Source organism: Labeo rohita, unplaced genomic scaffold (genome assembly GCF_022985175.1).
Source record: "Labeo rohita strain BAU-BD-2019 unplaced genomic scaffold, IGBB_LRoh.1.0 scaffold_494, whole genome shotgun sequence".
NCBI lineage: Eukaryota > Metazoa > Chordata > Actinopteri > Cypriniformes > Cyprinidae > Labeo > Labeo rohita.
The window spans coordinates 737-16,382 of record NW_026129415.1 but is presented as its reverse complement, the minus strand read 5'-3'; the positions used below and the strand labels follow the sequence as shown (position 1 = coordinate 16,382).

The window sequence follows — 15,646 nt, the reverse complement described above, 5'->3', positions numbered from 1 at the left end:
CTCCCCTGGACTGTTGTTCTGTTGGAGCGTCTGGAAGCCGCTCTTTGTTGGGGAGGAGGTGGCTATGTCATGAATCTGGTTGGTGACCTGCGGTCCGCTCACCACCAGATGTCGCTCTATCATCACACACAGACTGTTGCTCTGCACCCCGGACTTCACCTCCCATCATCCACCACGCTGATTGCGCCATACACCTGTGGCCAATCAGCAGCCCTATTTAAGCCCCAGACTTTCACTCGGTAAGCACCGAGTATTGTGGAGTGTTAGGTGGAGAACTGTATCAGTTGCGTTTAGCGCTCTCCTAGTGCTAGCTCTGTTTCCTAGTTTCCTAAGTTTCCTTGTTTCTGTGTTTCCTAGTTTCTAGTTTCCTAGTTCCCGTGTTCCTGAGTTCCTGAGTTTCCTTAGTTTTGTATTCTCGCCTGGCTACCTCGTTTTCGTCAGTCTCGCCGCTTGCCTTTCTGGACTATAAGGATTACTCTTCTGTCTCACGTCATGGATTATGTTCGCCGCTGATCAACCCACGCCTGCCTCACGGACTACTCTTGATCCTCACCCCAACATAACTGTTTGTTACTGTGATTCTGACCCTGCCTGTCTGACCATGCCTTTATCTCATCGTTTAAATAAAAGCTCACATATGGATCCCCTCGCCTCTCGTCTCCCTCTCCACATGACAGAATACTCGGTCACAACAGGATCCAGCAGCTTTTTTCATGGACATTATACAGGTATGGACACTACAAAAATTTTATTCCGACTCAAACAAGGACCACGCACTCTTGAACAATACACTGGAGAATGGCTAGCCCTTCGGATAACGTTCGCCGCTGATTGACCCTAGCCTGCTTTATGGACTATTCTTCGTCTTGCTGTCTAAATACCTGTTTGCCACTGTTTGACACTGCCTGTCTCGACCATGTCTTTGTCTCGTCCTTTGAACAAAAGTTTGCACATTGATCCGCTCGCCTCTCGTCTCACTCCGACTGTAACAACAGGGATTTGTTTTTTTTTGTTTTTTTTTATCTTTAATCCATAATCATTAAAATTGAAATAAATAAATAAAGGACTGAAGTACTTCACTTGGTGTGTAGTGAACTAATATAACATACAAGTTTCACTTTTTAAAACTAATTATTGAAATAAATGGACTTTCCCTCGATATTCTAATTTTTTGGCACATACCTGTAAATTGACATGAGAAAATCAGTTCCTCAGAATGCACTTTCACTATCCCAAACAATATTATAAAACACCAAGCCTTACTTCTTGCAAATAAATGGAAAGTAAATATTAGCAGTCAATATACATGTGTGGGCCCACTCACACACCAGTCACGTACCTCAAAGAAATAGTTCACTCCAGAATTAAAATTTCATGATAATTTACTCAACCCCATGTCTTTCTTTCTTCAGCTGAAAAGAAATTAATGTTTCTGAGGAAAACATTCCAGGATTTTTTTTCCATATAGTGGACCTTAACAGGGACAAATGAGTTGAAGGTCCAAATTACAGTTTCAGTACAGCTTCAAAGGACTCTACGCGATCCCAGCCTAGAAATAAGGGTCTTATCTAGCAAAACGTACGGTCATTTTCTAAAAGGCAAAAATAAAAATGACATATTTTCTTTAAACCATAAATGCTCATCTTGCACTAGCTCTGGGATGCGTGTCCATGACTTCACGCATTATGTAGTCATGTAGTCAAGTACCGACGCGATTTAAAAAGGTAGGGTAGGGTGAAAATTTTCATTTTCTCCTCCAATTTCAAAATTGTCTGACATCGTTGTTTTACCTTTTTTTGTAAAGGGCATTTGACTTTCTTTGCACGTACGCTTTGTAAACACTGGGTTGGTACTTCCGCCTACGTCACACGTGCCCTTTCCAGCGTGATTACATAATGCTTGAAGTCGTGATCGCAGAGCCAGTGCAAGATGAGCATTTATGGTTAAAAAGCATATATGTTTTTTTTTTTTAGAAAATGACTGCTCGTTTCGCTAGATAAGACCCTTATTCCTCAGATGGGATTGGGTAGAGCCTTTTAAAATGTTCTATCCTAATTAAGGACACACTGGTTTTAAGTGCAAACAGTTTACAGCACTTTCTCATTATTTCCCTACAGTGGCTAATGAACTGGAAGTCTCGCACATTCACCGAAAACGGCTTACGTCCGCATTGAATAATAAAGTGGATAAATCACCAACCAAATGAACAAAAGTGGCCACAACACTTGTTAAAATGTCCGTTTAAAACTCTTAGCTAGCAGTTAGATACTCTATTTTAGGCTTAAAACTCACAGAGAAACAACAGACCTCTCTACTTTGTCTCCCCTCTCTTTTCTCCAAACAGCATTCTCATTATACTCACGGGGTGGGAATAAGTACAAATGAATCCAATCACAAATGGAAGAACAAACCTGCTAAAAAAAGACATGTTTTGAGCCGGTGAATCACTAAAAAACTTCATATTTGCCTTAAGTTACGCAAGTACATTAACACAGTACACAGACACTGTTATGATACTATCTGAATCACCAACCTTTATAAATACATCATTACACCAGAAATACGTGTAATTGTGCTTAATAATAATTTGAGGTCAAAGTTATAAGGATGAGGCTGCTCTACAGATGACTCCAGACTCCTCCAGACTCTTGGACCTTGATTTCCAAATGAAATGCAAAATTTGCTTTCATCTGAAAACAGGACTTGGGACCACTGGGCAACAGACCAGTACTTTTTCTCCTTAGCCCAGCACAGACGCTTCTGATGTTGTTTTTGGTTCAGGAGTGGCTTGACGCATGGAATTCCATGTCATGCACACATCTGTATGTGCTGGTTCTTGATGTACTGACACCAGCCTCAGTCCACTCCTTATGAAGCTCCCCCCAGATTTCTGAACCGCCCTTGCTTGACAATCCTCTCAAGGCTACGGTCATCTCTGTCACTTGTGCACCTTTTCCGGCCACATTTTTCCCTTCCTCTTAACACTCTGTTAATATGCTTTGATACTGCGCTCTGTGAGCATCCAGCTTCTTTTGCAATTGCCTTTTGAGACTTTTCCTCCTTATGGAGGGTGCACTGTAAAAAATTTCCCTGTAAAAAAACGGTAATCTACTGGCAGCTGTGGTTGCCAGCATTATACTGTAAAAATACAATGCTACTGTTTTTGAAATTAACAGCAAAATGCCGTTTTGTCATCTACAGTATACAACTGTAATTTAGCAGCATTTATCTGTTAAATTACACTGTAAAAAAATTCCCTGTAAAAAAAACCAGTAATCTACTGGCAGCTGTGGTTGCCAGCATTTTACTGTAAAAATACAATGTGCTACTGTTTTTTAAATTAACAGCAAAATGCCGTTTTGTCATCTACAGTATACTGTATCTGTTAAAATACATACTACTCATAACTCCATGATCTCAATTTTCAATGCATATTATACCCTGCATTTTCTATTTGACTATTACAAAAAGAACAAAGTCCAGTTATGTTTTGTTATTTTATTCTGATATAACACTAGATAAACTTTTACAATATTCCCTAAAACAGGCATGCATACAAACATACAAACATGCATAAGTCTTTATTTATTCATAAAATACAAATGTACTCTCAAATTAGGTTTCAGTGAACACCAGCTAATGTTTTTTTTTTTTTTTTAAACAAATGGTTTATAAAAGATATCAGATGAAATGACTAATGTCTTTAATTAATCGTACCTTTATGTTCCTTTTGGAGCTCAAATGTTTGGTTCCCATTTGTCTTCCATTGTATGGGCAAACATTTCTCTATGACAATATCTTAATTTGTCCTCTAAGAGAAAGTCCTACTGGTTTGAGACAGCATAAGGTTGAGTTAAGGATGAGATACTTCTGAACTGATGTTCTTCTTCATCATCTTGGGTCTTCTTCTGCAGTTTTTCCAGTTATTTTAGACACCTCTTTTCTCCATGCAGCTTTGATCCTCTTTTCTGGATTTATTCCAATAAAGTATCTGAAAAATTAGAAGAAAAAAGCTTCAGAACATATTCTTGTGTATAATTTGATTTGGTCAAATTGAACTTTCTAACTAAAAACTAGCCTATAATTAAAGTAGTCCACTTCCAGAACAACAATTCACAAATAATTTACTCACCCCCTTGTCATCCAAGATGTTCATGTCTTTTTGTCTTCAGTTGTAAAGAAATTATGTGTTTTAAGGAAAGCATTTCAGGATTTTTCTCCATATAATGGACTTGATTGGTGCCCCGATTTTGAACTTCCAAAATGTAGTTTAAATGCAGCTTCAAAGAACTCTGAACGATCCCAGCCGAGGAAGAATCTAGCGAAAAGATTGACATTTTTTTTTGGAAAATAAAAATTTGTATACTTTTTAAACACAAAAGTTTGTGTAGCACAGGCTCTGAGATGCGCGTTCAGGACACTACATACTATTGAATCACGTCGAAAGGTCACGCTTAACTATAGATCCAGTGTTTACAAAGCGAACGCGCAAAGACTAAGAAAGTGCAAGTAAGTCAAACGCTGTTTACAAACAAAAAAGTACAATGATGTCAGACGATTCCGAAGTTGTAGGAGAAAATAAGATGGAGTTTTTCGCCATACTCAGTACACAGACGATGAACTTACACGTGATTCGTAGTAGTGATGGGAAGTTCAGATCATTTTACCAACTCAGACCTTTGAGTCTCGTTCAGCAAAATGAACAAATCTTTTTTCGAGTCATTTCGTTCATTTTAGCAAAATATAATTAAAATGTTACGTGTCACTTCCCTAATACATCTACTGCTTACACAAACGTTGATCACACTACAAACAAGACAAAACTATAATGCTATAAGAAACAGAAAAGATTCATTCATTGTTTACCTGGGTCTTTAGTCTATGATTAGCTCACCTCACCTCTTACCTGACAAGTTTTCAGGTTTGAATCGTTTCTTCATCACGTGACAGCCCCATAAGATGAACCAAAGACTCGAAAAACCCGAAGACTCGAAACAGGTGAACTAATTCCAGCACAGAACCTAATAGGATGTTGCGCATGCGCGACTGAACGAATCACTCCCTGAGACGACTCATTCTTCCCGAGTCACATTAAAGATTTGTTTAAAATGAACAAATCGTTCAAGAACGACCCATCACTAATTCATAGCATCGTGGACACGCATCCCAGAGCCTGTGCTACACAAGCTTTTGTGCTTAAAAAGTATACATTTTTATTTTTTTTTTTAAAAATGACCAATCATTTCGGTCAAAGACCCTTCTTCCTCAGCTGGGATCATTTAGAGCCCTTTGAAGCTGCATTTAAACTACATTTTAGAAGTTCAAAATCAGGGCACCAATGAAGTCCATTATATGGAGAAAAATCATTAAATGCTTTTCTCAAAAACCATAATTTCTGTACGACTGAAGACAGAAAGACATGAGCATCCTGGATAACAAGGGAGTGAGTAAATTATTTGTAAATTGTTGTTCTGGAAGTGGACTTCTCCTTTGACTGAAGCCTCGGAATACACTGCACAAGTCATAGAAACTAGTAGCTTTGTTTTAGTGAAACAAAATGCAGACATATACTTACCAAGAAGGATCAAGCTAGGAGTCACAGGCAGGTCACCCATTTTCTCAAGGTCAGAAGGAGTGGCAGACATCTATTAGTAAAGAAAACAATTTAAAATGATCAACAACAACAACAACAACAACAAAACTAATGTGCTACTTGTTGCAATATTCTACAGAGGCAATAAAACTATTATACTCAGAGTAGAATTCAAAACTGATAATTTTCTTCTTTACTTACCCGTATGCTGATTTAAATTCTGATGATGCGATAGATGATATTTAATGGAGATGTGATGTCTGTTTGTCCCTACAATGCAAAAGAAAATGGGGACCAAACTTTAATACCAACAGATATACAGTAAATGGAGGATAAAGGTAATTAATTGCATGGTTTAGCCAGTTTTCTGAAGTGATTCAATTTGTTTGGGTGAAAACAATTTTGAATTTTGCAGTTCCAGGTTCTAATTTGTGGTTCTTTGGTCTGATATTTTGATATCAGACAAAATTACTGGTAATTAATTATACCGTTATGTTCCTTTTGCAGCTCGAAGGTTTGGGTCCCACTGGTCTTCCATATGGGCAAAACAGACATCAGTTCTCCAGGACAATATCTTCATTTGTCCTCCAAGAGAAAGTCCTATGAGTTTAAGACAGCATAAGGTTGAGTAAATAATGAGATTTTTAGTGAATGATTTCATGAACAAACAATAGGCAAACTTACATTGTCTTAAAGAATGAGTCATTTACTTCTCTACAAAGTCAGCCTTTGAACTACAAGGATAAGGAAAACATAATGTAAAGAATAGATAGCTTCTTTAGTTAACTAATTACAGACATCCCACACACAAAACATTAAAAATAAAGTTTAAAAATAAAATAAAACCCGACAGATTCTTTCCGTCAATCTGCTGCTATTTTTGCAATCCTTAGCAGCGTTTTGAGTACGTTTACAGTAATCGTGCAAGAATTATGAATTTTGTTCATACAGGTGTATCTTTTGCTTAGATGAAGTTCGGAGCATGTTTCAGTTACATAAATTGTGTGATGGTAATAAATAACAAATAAAATGCAGTCGGAGTATATGCTAACGAGCTAACAGTGCTATCATATCTTATTTGGTTACTGTTCCATGATTAAAACATGCTATCCTTTCATCAAATTATGCTTTGGTGGCTCTTTATAATGTTAATATTTAGAAGTGTACGCGGTAAGATAAAACCAAAAGTGTGGTTGCAAATAACTGCAGCAGATAATAGCCGGTTTGAACCTCACGCTAAAATTGTAACCACAAAAGAAAAAACAAAAACATAATTTCACAAAACGTCATATTTTTACTCAGATAAAGTTTAAGATGTGCGGGTTAGAGAAAAAAAGTTTCTTACCAGTTGTGTGTTATATGATGCCAGTCTGTACGAAGGGCTGACACTCCTACCGTAACTTGCTGATTAAAACACGGTCACGAATCCAATTTAAATCCCAAAAGCCTAATTTGATGTTGAAACATAAATTTTTAAAAGTAATAAGTACTTTAGAAATAAAACAATAAAAGGCAGAGCTGCAAAATGACCTCGTGCAGATAAACCAAAATGTCTTCCTTTCCCTGCACATGTACAATGGAAAATATGGTATTATGCTGTTAAACAACAGTGTCATACTGTTGCTGATCAACATATCCCACAATGCATTGCAAAATACAGTAACTTACTGTTATTATATGAAAACAGCATTTTACTGTTAAATTTCCTTGTAAAACCAACCTTTATAAATACATCATTACACCAGAAATAAGTGTAATTGTGCTTAATAATAATTTGAGGTCAAAGTTATAAGGATGAGGTTGCTCTACAGATGACTTATTTATGCCCAAAGTAGAGAAGAGAACATGTATTAGAGCAACTTTATAAGTAGTATGCAGGAAGCATGCTGCCATGGATGAAAAGCAAAGAGGAGAGGAGCTCTGTCAGTGCATATTAACACATTAAACAGGCCTTTTTAAAAGGGGGCGTTCCCAGTCTGGATGACCTCATTTGGGGAGGTCACTAACTTATCATTAAATATCCGTGACAATGACAGTGACATTAGATGATGCTTCATGACCACCTGAAGAGCTTCAGTACGGACCAGAACCATCGCTGATATTGCCTTGATTGAAAAAGGTTTTGATATTTGTACTTCAACTTCTGTCCAATTGTAAGTATTTTAAGTAGTTTATAATACAGGTCAGATTAGACTTATTTATAATGATTAATATTAGGTCTGCATGTAGTTAATAATCTATTAATGCATTTATTATGCTGAAAATGCAGTTTTAGTGCACTCAGTTCTACATCTGATTTGTCCTGATGGCTTACGGAAATAAACAAATTCTCATAACATCAGTCTAAAGTACAAATGTTTACAAACTTATGCAACCTTAAGAAAATGTATTAATGATTTTGTAATGTTTGCAGTTTAAAGTTGAATTGTGGAATAATTACAGAAGTAATTTGTGTACCTGAAAAGTAACTGATGATGGCGGTGTTACAAATGGTACTGGTGCTACTCTGTGCTGGGAGTTCACTTGCAAAAGATTCATGTTCAACAAATGTGAACATTTATGCTGAGCTCGAGAAACTAAAAACCATGGATCAAACGATGCAAAAATTAGAAGAAATGAATAAAGGTAAAGTGGAACTGTGGTTGTATTTTTTGAACATCATTGTGGAAAAACTACTGTTTTATAGAAATTGCAATTTGCACATTAGTTTACAATCATTGTTTAGCAATACTGCAACATTATCATATCTTTGTGTATTCCAACAGCTTTGAAAACCACAGTACAAGATTTACAAAATAAGCTTAAATCTTTACAAAAGGAGAACGAAGGCAAGTAAAAGGCACACTTTATTAACATGTTTTAAATTACATATTTTTTTAATTATATGTGTCATACCAGTCTATTTGTTTATTCACAGCCAAAAAGGTTGCCTTTTCTGCTGGACTTCTGGAATCTGGAGAAGGACACACTGGGCCCATTAATACTGAGATAACTCTGATCTACAAAAAAGTCTTCAGCAATATTGGAGGTGGCTATGACCCAAATACTGGTAAGTTCTCTAAAGAGAATATCATGACAAATGCAGAATCTTGTTCACATGATGATATTTTCTGTGGCTCCTTTTACATGTGCATTGCAGGCATTTTTACAGCACCAAGGAAAGGAGTGTATTACTTCAGATTTTACGCTCATTGTCATGGTGGAACCACAATGACAGTCACTCTCTTCAAGAATGGTCAAACCCAGTGCTCTGTGCATGCTTGGAAGCATACCTCCAATGGTAATGGCAGCAATGGTGTTGTTCTCACACTGGAGACCGGTGATCAAATTTATACACAGCTTATGCCGGACACCCAGGTTTTTGATAATCCATTTGGTTACACCAGTTTTGGTGGTTTTTTGCTTTTCCCCATGTGAATGTCTGAATCTTATATAACCCATATATATAACCCTCTTTTGCTTCAAGACAGCAACCATACATTTGTGTTTTGTTTCCTTTCTTCTATTATTTTTCCATTGTTGTTTAGTCTTATGACTGTTTCAAGGGCTGTTTGTCTTCATGAATAAGAGATAAGTGGGAATGTTTATGGAAATTCAAAGTTTATGGGATGTTGTTGTGAAGCAGTTTGGTATAACACTGCTTGTTGGATTTGTATTCATCAAACGAAGTCTGAGCATTGAAACATACGCAACTAGACTATTCAATAAACTCTTTATCAGCATCAGTCTGTCTCCTGCTTCTGCTTTTCTCTGTCATTGCTCAGTCAAGACAAACAAACAATGGTTTTTACCAGACAAGACTTGCTTTTTAACAGGTTTTGGTTATTAGGCAATTTTGCTGACAAGTTGTTCAGGTACCAGAATAAATGGATATTTTCTAACAGTATCTGGCGTCCAGGGCTGGATCTTTATTATCTGGCATGGAAGCATGATCTAACATGTAAGTGAACTACATTTTAGTAAATAAGAGTAAATAATAGGCATAAAGAAAGAGAGATTATTGCTTTTTAGTTAGGGAGATCATATGATTTTTCTAAGAACACATTTCGGTAACACTTTAGAGTAATGGTCCGTTATTAACAAATAACTATGCAGGAAGTAATAGGTTGTACTACATTAACACTGAGCTTAATATTGTTAACTAATATGGAAGCAATATTAACTAAACAGTAAGTAAAAGCAAATATAGGACTAAAGTAGTTCCTTGTTAGGTATTCAGTAATTACAAACAAAAATATTTGCATTGAGAACTACTTGCTAATTATGATCAATTAATAAAGAATAATCACTTAATTACTAATAACAACAGTAACATGTCTAAAAGTAAACTACTGTCTTGTTTTATTCTTAACATGGTCATAAAATGCCTTTTTCAGAAGCTTGCACCTCAAATAGGCTCTTTGTGGAGACTAATTTATGAATATGCCCACAAATAAGTTGGCTACAGATTGAGATTGTGTCTACTATACTCTCACCAAAAGTAGTTTATTTTAAACTTAAACGCAGAATAATAATAACAATGATAATAATTCATTTAAAATTTAAAATAACTATGAAGAGATGCTGACAAGCCTATGATTGGATTAATTCACTATTATGAGCTGTATTCAGTGTCAGTTCAATGTCTCCGACTCCAAAGCACCTAGTGACAGTATCCTGGCAAAGACTTCTCTTTAGGATATGAATATAAACAATGATGGTCTCTTGTCAAAAACAATTTGCATCCTTAATAAAGACATTGACTGCATTGTGTTAAGCATAAAACAATTGTCTGTTAGGTTAAAATATCACTAGGGCCTCAGAAATGTAGGACTGTACAGTATATGTCAGATATGAAATATATTAAATTATATTTAATATAAATTATTTCAGCCCACAGGAACTACTAGTGACCTGGACCATTATTTTAAAGTGAAAAACACATTAACAAGTTAAATAACTTAACATGTCACCAATACTCAAGTGGACTGACAAGGTAACACTTGAATAGTTAGTGAGGGGTTAATGGGTAACACTTTATTTTAATAGTGCAATTTAGACATTCTACTAACAGTAAGTAACTTTGCAACTGCATGTCAACTTGTCATTAGAGTATTAGTAGACTGTCTGCTTAATATCTTCTAACACCCTTCTAAACTTTTTATGTCAACTTATTCTACTAACCCTAAACCTAACCTAAAAGTCTGCTCTGAGAGTTAGTAGACATGTAGTTGCAAATTAATAAAAATTAGTTGACATGTAGTTGCAAAGTTACTTACAGCTAGTAGAATGTCTAAAGTGGACTATCAAAATAAAGTGTAACTGGTTAATGTGTTTTCACTTTAAAATAAACATCCAGATCACTAGTAGTTCCTGGGGGCTGACAAGGTGATGCTTGAGTATTAGTGAGCAGTTAAGTTGTTTAACTTGTTAAAGGAGAAGTCCACTTCCAAAACAAAGATTCACATACACTGTAAAAAACAATTTGCTGAGTCAACTTAAAATAATTTGTAACCTGATTGCCTTAAAATTTTAAGTTCAGTCAACTCAAAAAGTTTATTCAACTTGAAATGTTAAATTATACTAAATGACAACTTAGATATTTGATTTGAATCAACTTAAAATTTGAAGGCAGCTGGGTTACTTACGCATCTGTTAAGTTTAGCAAACACAAATTGTTACTTAGTACAACTTAAGATTTCAAGTTGACTAAACTTATTTTAGTTGACTGAACTTAAAATTGTAAGGCAGCAGGGTAACAAATTATTTTAAGCTGACTCAACAAAGTGTGTTTTTTATTTTTTACAGTGTATAATGTACTCACCCCCTTGCCTTCCAAGGTGTTCATGTCTTTCTTTCTTCAGTCGTAAAGAAATTATGTTTTTTTGAGGAAAACATTTCCGCATTTTTCTCCATATAATGGACTGCTATGGTGCCCCGATTTTGAACTTCCAAAATGCAGTTTAAATGCGGCTTCAAACGATCCCAAATGTGGTTGTAAACAATCCCAGCCGAGGAAGAAGGGTCTTATCTAGCGAAACGATCGGTTATTTTCATTAAAAAAAATAGACGAAAAATGTCGAAAAACTCTGACCGTATTTTCCCCCTTAACTTCAAAAATCATTTCAAAATCATCCTACATCGCTGCAGAAGTTCCGACCCAGTCTTTGCAAAGTGAACATGCAGAAAAGATCAAAACCCCTAACAAGAAAGGTAAAACAGCGATATAGGACGATTACGAAGTTGAGGGAGAACATGAGATGGGAGTTTTTCAACATACCATACCCGACATACCAGAACCAGAACAAAAACAGTCCAGGCAAAGTAAGACAAGATAAGCATTTGAGATTAAAAAGTATATAAATTGTATTATTTTTATTAAAATTACCGATCGTTACGCTAGATAAGACCCTTCTTTCTTGGCTGGGATCGCTTACAACCGCATCTGGGATCATTTGAAGCCGCATTTAGACTGCTTTTTGGAAGTTTAAAATCAGGGCACCATATCAATCCATTATATGGAAAAAAAAAGCTGAAATGTTTTCTCAAAAAACATAATTTCTTTATGACTGAAGAAAGAAAGATATGAACATCGTGGATGACAGGGGGGTGAATAAATTATTTGTAAATTGTTGCTCTGTAAGTGGACTTCTCCTTTAACATGTCTTTCATTTAAAAAAAATATTGATCCAGATCACTAGTAGTTCTTGAGGGCTGACAACGTAATGCTAGAGTAATTACTGACGGGTTTCATAATGACCCAGATCACTGTGGGCTGACAAGGTAACTCTTGAGTAATTAGTGAGGGATCGACATCAAATTCACAAGTAATTTAACACTTTTTAGACAGTACTGTTGTGATTACTAATTAATTGGTTATTCTGTATTAATTGATCATAGTTAGTTCATAGTTAGTTTATCAAGTAATTCTTAATAAGGATTTTTTATTTGGTAATTACTGAATACCTAATAAGGAACTACCTTTGTCCTAAATGTGCTATTACTTACTACTTAGTTCATCTTGCTTCCATATTAGTTAGTATTTTTAAGCTCAGTGTTAATGTAGTACCTATTACTTCATGATACTTGTTAACAATGGACCATTATTCTAAAGTGTTACCCACATTTCTGGCATATGAAATGCTGAGCATTTAATTAAATAAACCAAATACATCACTGAATTATGTTTCGCTTTCATTCTTATCCACATGTGGTCAGACACAGACAAAGAAGAAGAAAGTTTAAAAACTGAACTAAACTAAAGCTGAACTAAAAACAATCTGTCCCAAAATCAATCTGGGGGCATTCTCAGTCTGGATGACCTCATTTGGGGAAGTCGCTAAAACTTTAAATATCTGTGATGACGGTGACATCAGAACCATCGTTGATTTTGCCTTGACTGAAAAACTTTTTGATATTTGTACTTTAACTTATATAGAGCATTTAAAAAAGATGACTTATACTGCTACAAATACTAACTGTAATCAATAAATTAACTTCTATTTTTCTATTGACAGTGTACTTTAAGTGCACTCAACATCTGTACATCTGATGTGTCCTAATGGATTACTAAAATAAACAAAACTCCACATCATCTAAAGTACAACTGTTTACAAACTTGTGCAACCATAATACAAGGTTTCAAAGCATTTGTAATAGCGTCCAAGCTGAACTGTAGAATAATTACAGGAGTAATTTGTGGACCTGAAAAATAACTGACAATGGCGGTGTTACAAATGGTACTGCTGCTCTGTGCTGGGAGTTCACTTGCAGAGGAGTTCTTTTCACCAACTGTGAACATTATTGCTGAGCTTGAGAAACTGAAAAGCATGAATGAAAGGATACAAAAGTTAGAAGAAACACTGGCCAAAGTGTTGAGTGAAAATGAAGGTAAGGTGGAACAGTAACTACATTTTTTGAACATCATTGTGGAAAACTATTATTTATTTACCTATTTTAAAGAAACTGCAACTTGCGCATGAGTTTAAAATGATTGTTTAGCAACGCTGTGACATTATCATATCTTTGTGTATTCAAACAGCATTGAAAACCACAGTACAAGATTCACAAAATAAGCTTGAATCTTTCCAGAAAGAGAACGAAGGCAAGTAAAAGGCACACTTTGTTGACATTTAAATGTAATTACGTATTTTATTTTTTTGTATATTTTATACCAGTCTTTTTGTTCATTCACAGCCAAAAAAGTCGCCTTTTCTGCTGGACTTCTGGAATCTGGAACAGGAAACACTGGACCCATTAATGCTGCGAAAACTCTGATCTACAAAAAAGTCTTCAGTAATATTGGAGGTGCCTATGACTCAAATACCGGTAAGTTCTATAAAGAGAATATCATGACAAGTGCAGAATCCTGTTCACATATAATTTTCTGTGGCTACTTTTTACATGTACATTGCAGGTATTTTCACAGCACCAAAAAAAGGAGCCTATTACTTCAGATTTTACGCTCATTCCCATGGTGGAACCAATATGGCAGTCAGTCTCTTGAAGAATGGTAAAACCCAGTGCTCTGTGTTTGCTTGGAAGCCTACCTCCAATGGTAATGGCAGCAATGGTGTTGTTCTCACACTGGAGACCGGTGATCAAATTTATACCCAACTTTGGGCGAACACCTGGGTTTACGATGATCCAGCAAGTTACACCAGTTTCGGTGGCTTTCTGCTTTTCCCCATGTGAATGTCTGAATCTTGTATAACCCATAACCTAAGGATCCTCAAATGCAAACTGTGTGTCTTTTGCTTCAAAACAGCGACCATACATTTGTGTTTTGTTTCCTTTCTTCTATTATTTTTCCATTGTTGTTTAGTCTTATGACTGTTTCAAGGGCTGTTTGTCTACATGAATAAGAGATAAGTGGGCTTGTTGGATTTGTATTCATCAAACGAAGTCTGAGCATTGAAACATATGCAACTAGACTATTCAATAAACTCTTTATCAGCATCAGTCTGTCTCCTGCTTCTGCTTTTCTCTGTCATTGCTCAGTCAATGTATTGGCTGACAGAAGACTGTTAATACGGGTTTAGGTACCAGACAAACAATGGTTTTTACCAGACAAGACTTGCTTTTTAACAGGTTTTGATTATTTGGCAGAACCAAGAGCTGAGAGGGACTCAGCTGAAGTCCTGTGATCTTTGGGGAATGGAAAGACAAGGCCGCAAGGCCTGGCGCACGCTTAAGGAAGTCCTAAAGAGTTCTAGCTCATCTTCTTAGGTTCTCCAAGAACCACTGACTGACTGAGGCGAGTCATAAAGATGAATTCCAGGGTTAAGTGGAACTGTCTAGCTCTTTGTGGTCGAGAGCCAGTGTTGGGCCTGTCGGGCACGCCGGGCACGCCCTGTGCCGGCTCAGGCTCCCCGTGGGTTCCTCCACACGGGCAGCAATCGGAAGATGTTGCAGACGAGTGAAGAGAGTGAAGAAGGAGAGAATAGAAAGGAAGAGAAGAAAAAGGGAGGCGGTCAACCATTTGCCTTTAAGCTTCGTGGAGGTCCACGAACCAATGGTAACTTTCACCTCTGGAGGGAAAGTTTACGACTCTACTCTTTTAGATCATCAAAATACGAATTCAAAGAAACCAAGCATGACATAGGTGGGTTATATGACTAGTCATCTATCATAATGCATGCATAAAACAGTAGAAAGACAAATACAAATACAACAGACAAAATTAAAATACAATGCAGTAGTACTGTACACAATGACCTGGGCTATGTGTGATAGGAAGGTCAAAGAAAGGTTTGTCTGTGAATGAATAGGAAAGAGTCCATTTCTTTAGGCATTGTGTCTTTCCTATAGAGAAATGTAGTGTGCTCTGTTTGCATTCCTTGAAGCAATAAAACCTGTGATATCAGATGGTCACCCTGGCAACTAAGCCCTTTTGGGGTGTTAGTTGCTTTGGGGGGTTGTCTTCAAAACTCCAGCATATAGCTGGGTTGTTGGTTTTAAAGATTATTTGTTAAATGTAACAAATAATTGTATGTCTGATTGGTCCAGATGCTACATTATACTGAATGTTTGCTGGGCGAACAGATTAGTTGATGGAAAATTATTCTGCTACAG

General features: G+C 36.3%; 2 protein-coding genes across 3 annotated transcripts in view; both read left to right on the top strand.

The window, feature by feature from the left end:
• LOC127160924 (complement C1q-like protein 2) overlaps positions 1-9,276 on the top strand; it is a 37,594-nt gene extending 28,318 nt beyond the window's left edge. The window contains exons 2-3 of the mRNA XM_051103554.1: positions 8,511-8,642; positions 8,733-9,276. Of these exons, the coding sequence (XP_050959511.1) occupies positions 8,511-8,642; positions 8,733-9,010 (410 nt within the window). The 3' untranslated portion in view covers positions 9,011-9,276. The remainder of the gene's footprint in view (positions 1-8,510; positions 8,643-8,732) is intronic.
• A 3,910-nt stretch (positions 9,277-13,186) lies between these two features.
• Positions 13,187-14,533, top strand: LOC127160925 (complement C1q-like protein 4). 2 transcript variants are annotated; one of them, XM_051103555.1, is made up of 4 exons: positions 13,188-13,462; positions 13,614-13,676; positions 13,769-13,900; positions 13,989-14,533. In XM_051103555.1, exons 1-4 carry the CDS (start codon positions 13,294-13,296, stop codon positions 14,264-14,266), a joined length of 642 nt encoding a protein of 213 aa, XP_050959512.1. In that variant the 5' UTR covers positions 13,188-13,293; the 3' UTR covers positions 14,267-14,533. The 2 variants fall into 2 exon arrangements, with proteins under 2 accessions (XP_050959513.1, XP_050959512.1); XM_051103556.1 differs by lacking the exon at positions 13,614-13,676 and having other exon boundaries at positions 13,187-13,462.
• The last annotated feature ends 1,113 nt before the right edge of the window (positions 14,534-15,646 follow it).

Coding starts and splice junctions, on each gene's coding strand:
- LOC127160925 (XM_051103555.1), top strand. CDS start 13,294: ATGGCGGTGTTACAAATGGTACTGCTGCTCTGTGCTGGGAGTTCACTT. Junction 13,677..13,768: donor TTTCCAGAAAGAGAACGAAG/GCAAGTAAAAGG, acceptor GTTCATTCACAG/CCAAAAAAGTCGCCTTTTCT. Junction 13,901..13,988: donor TGCCTATGACTCAAATACCG/GTAAGTTCTATA, acceptor TGTACATTGCAG/GTATTTTCACAGCACCAAAA.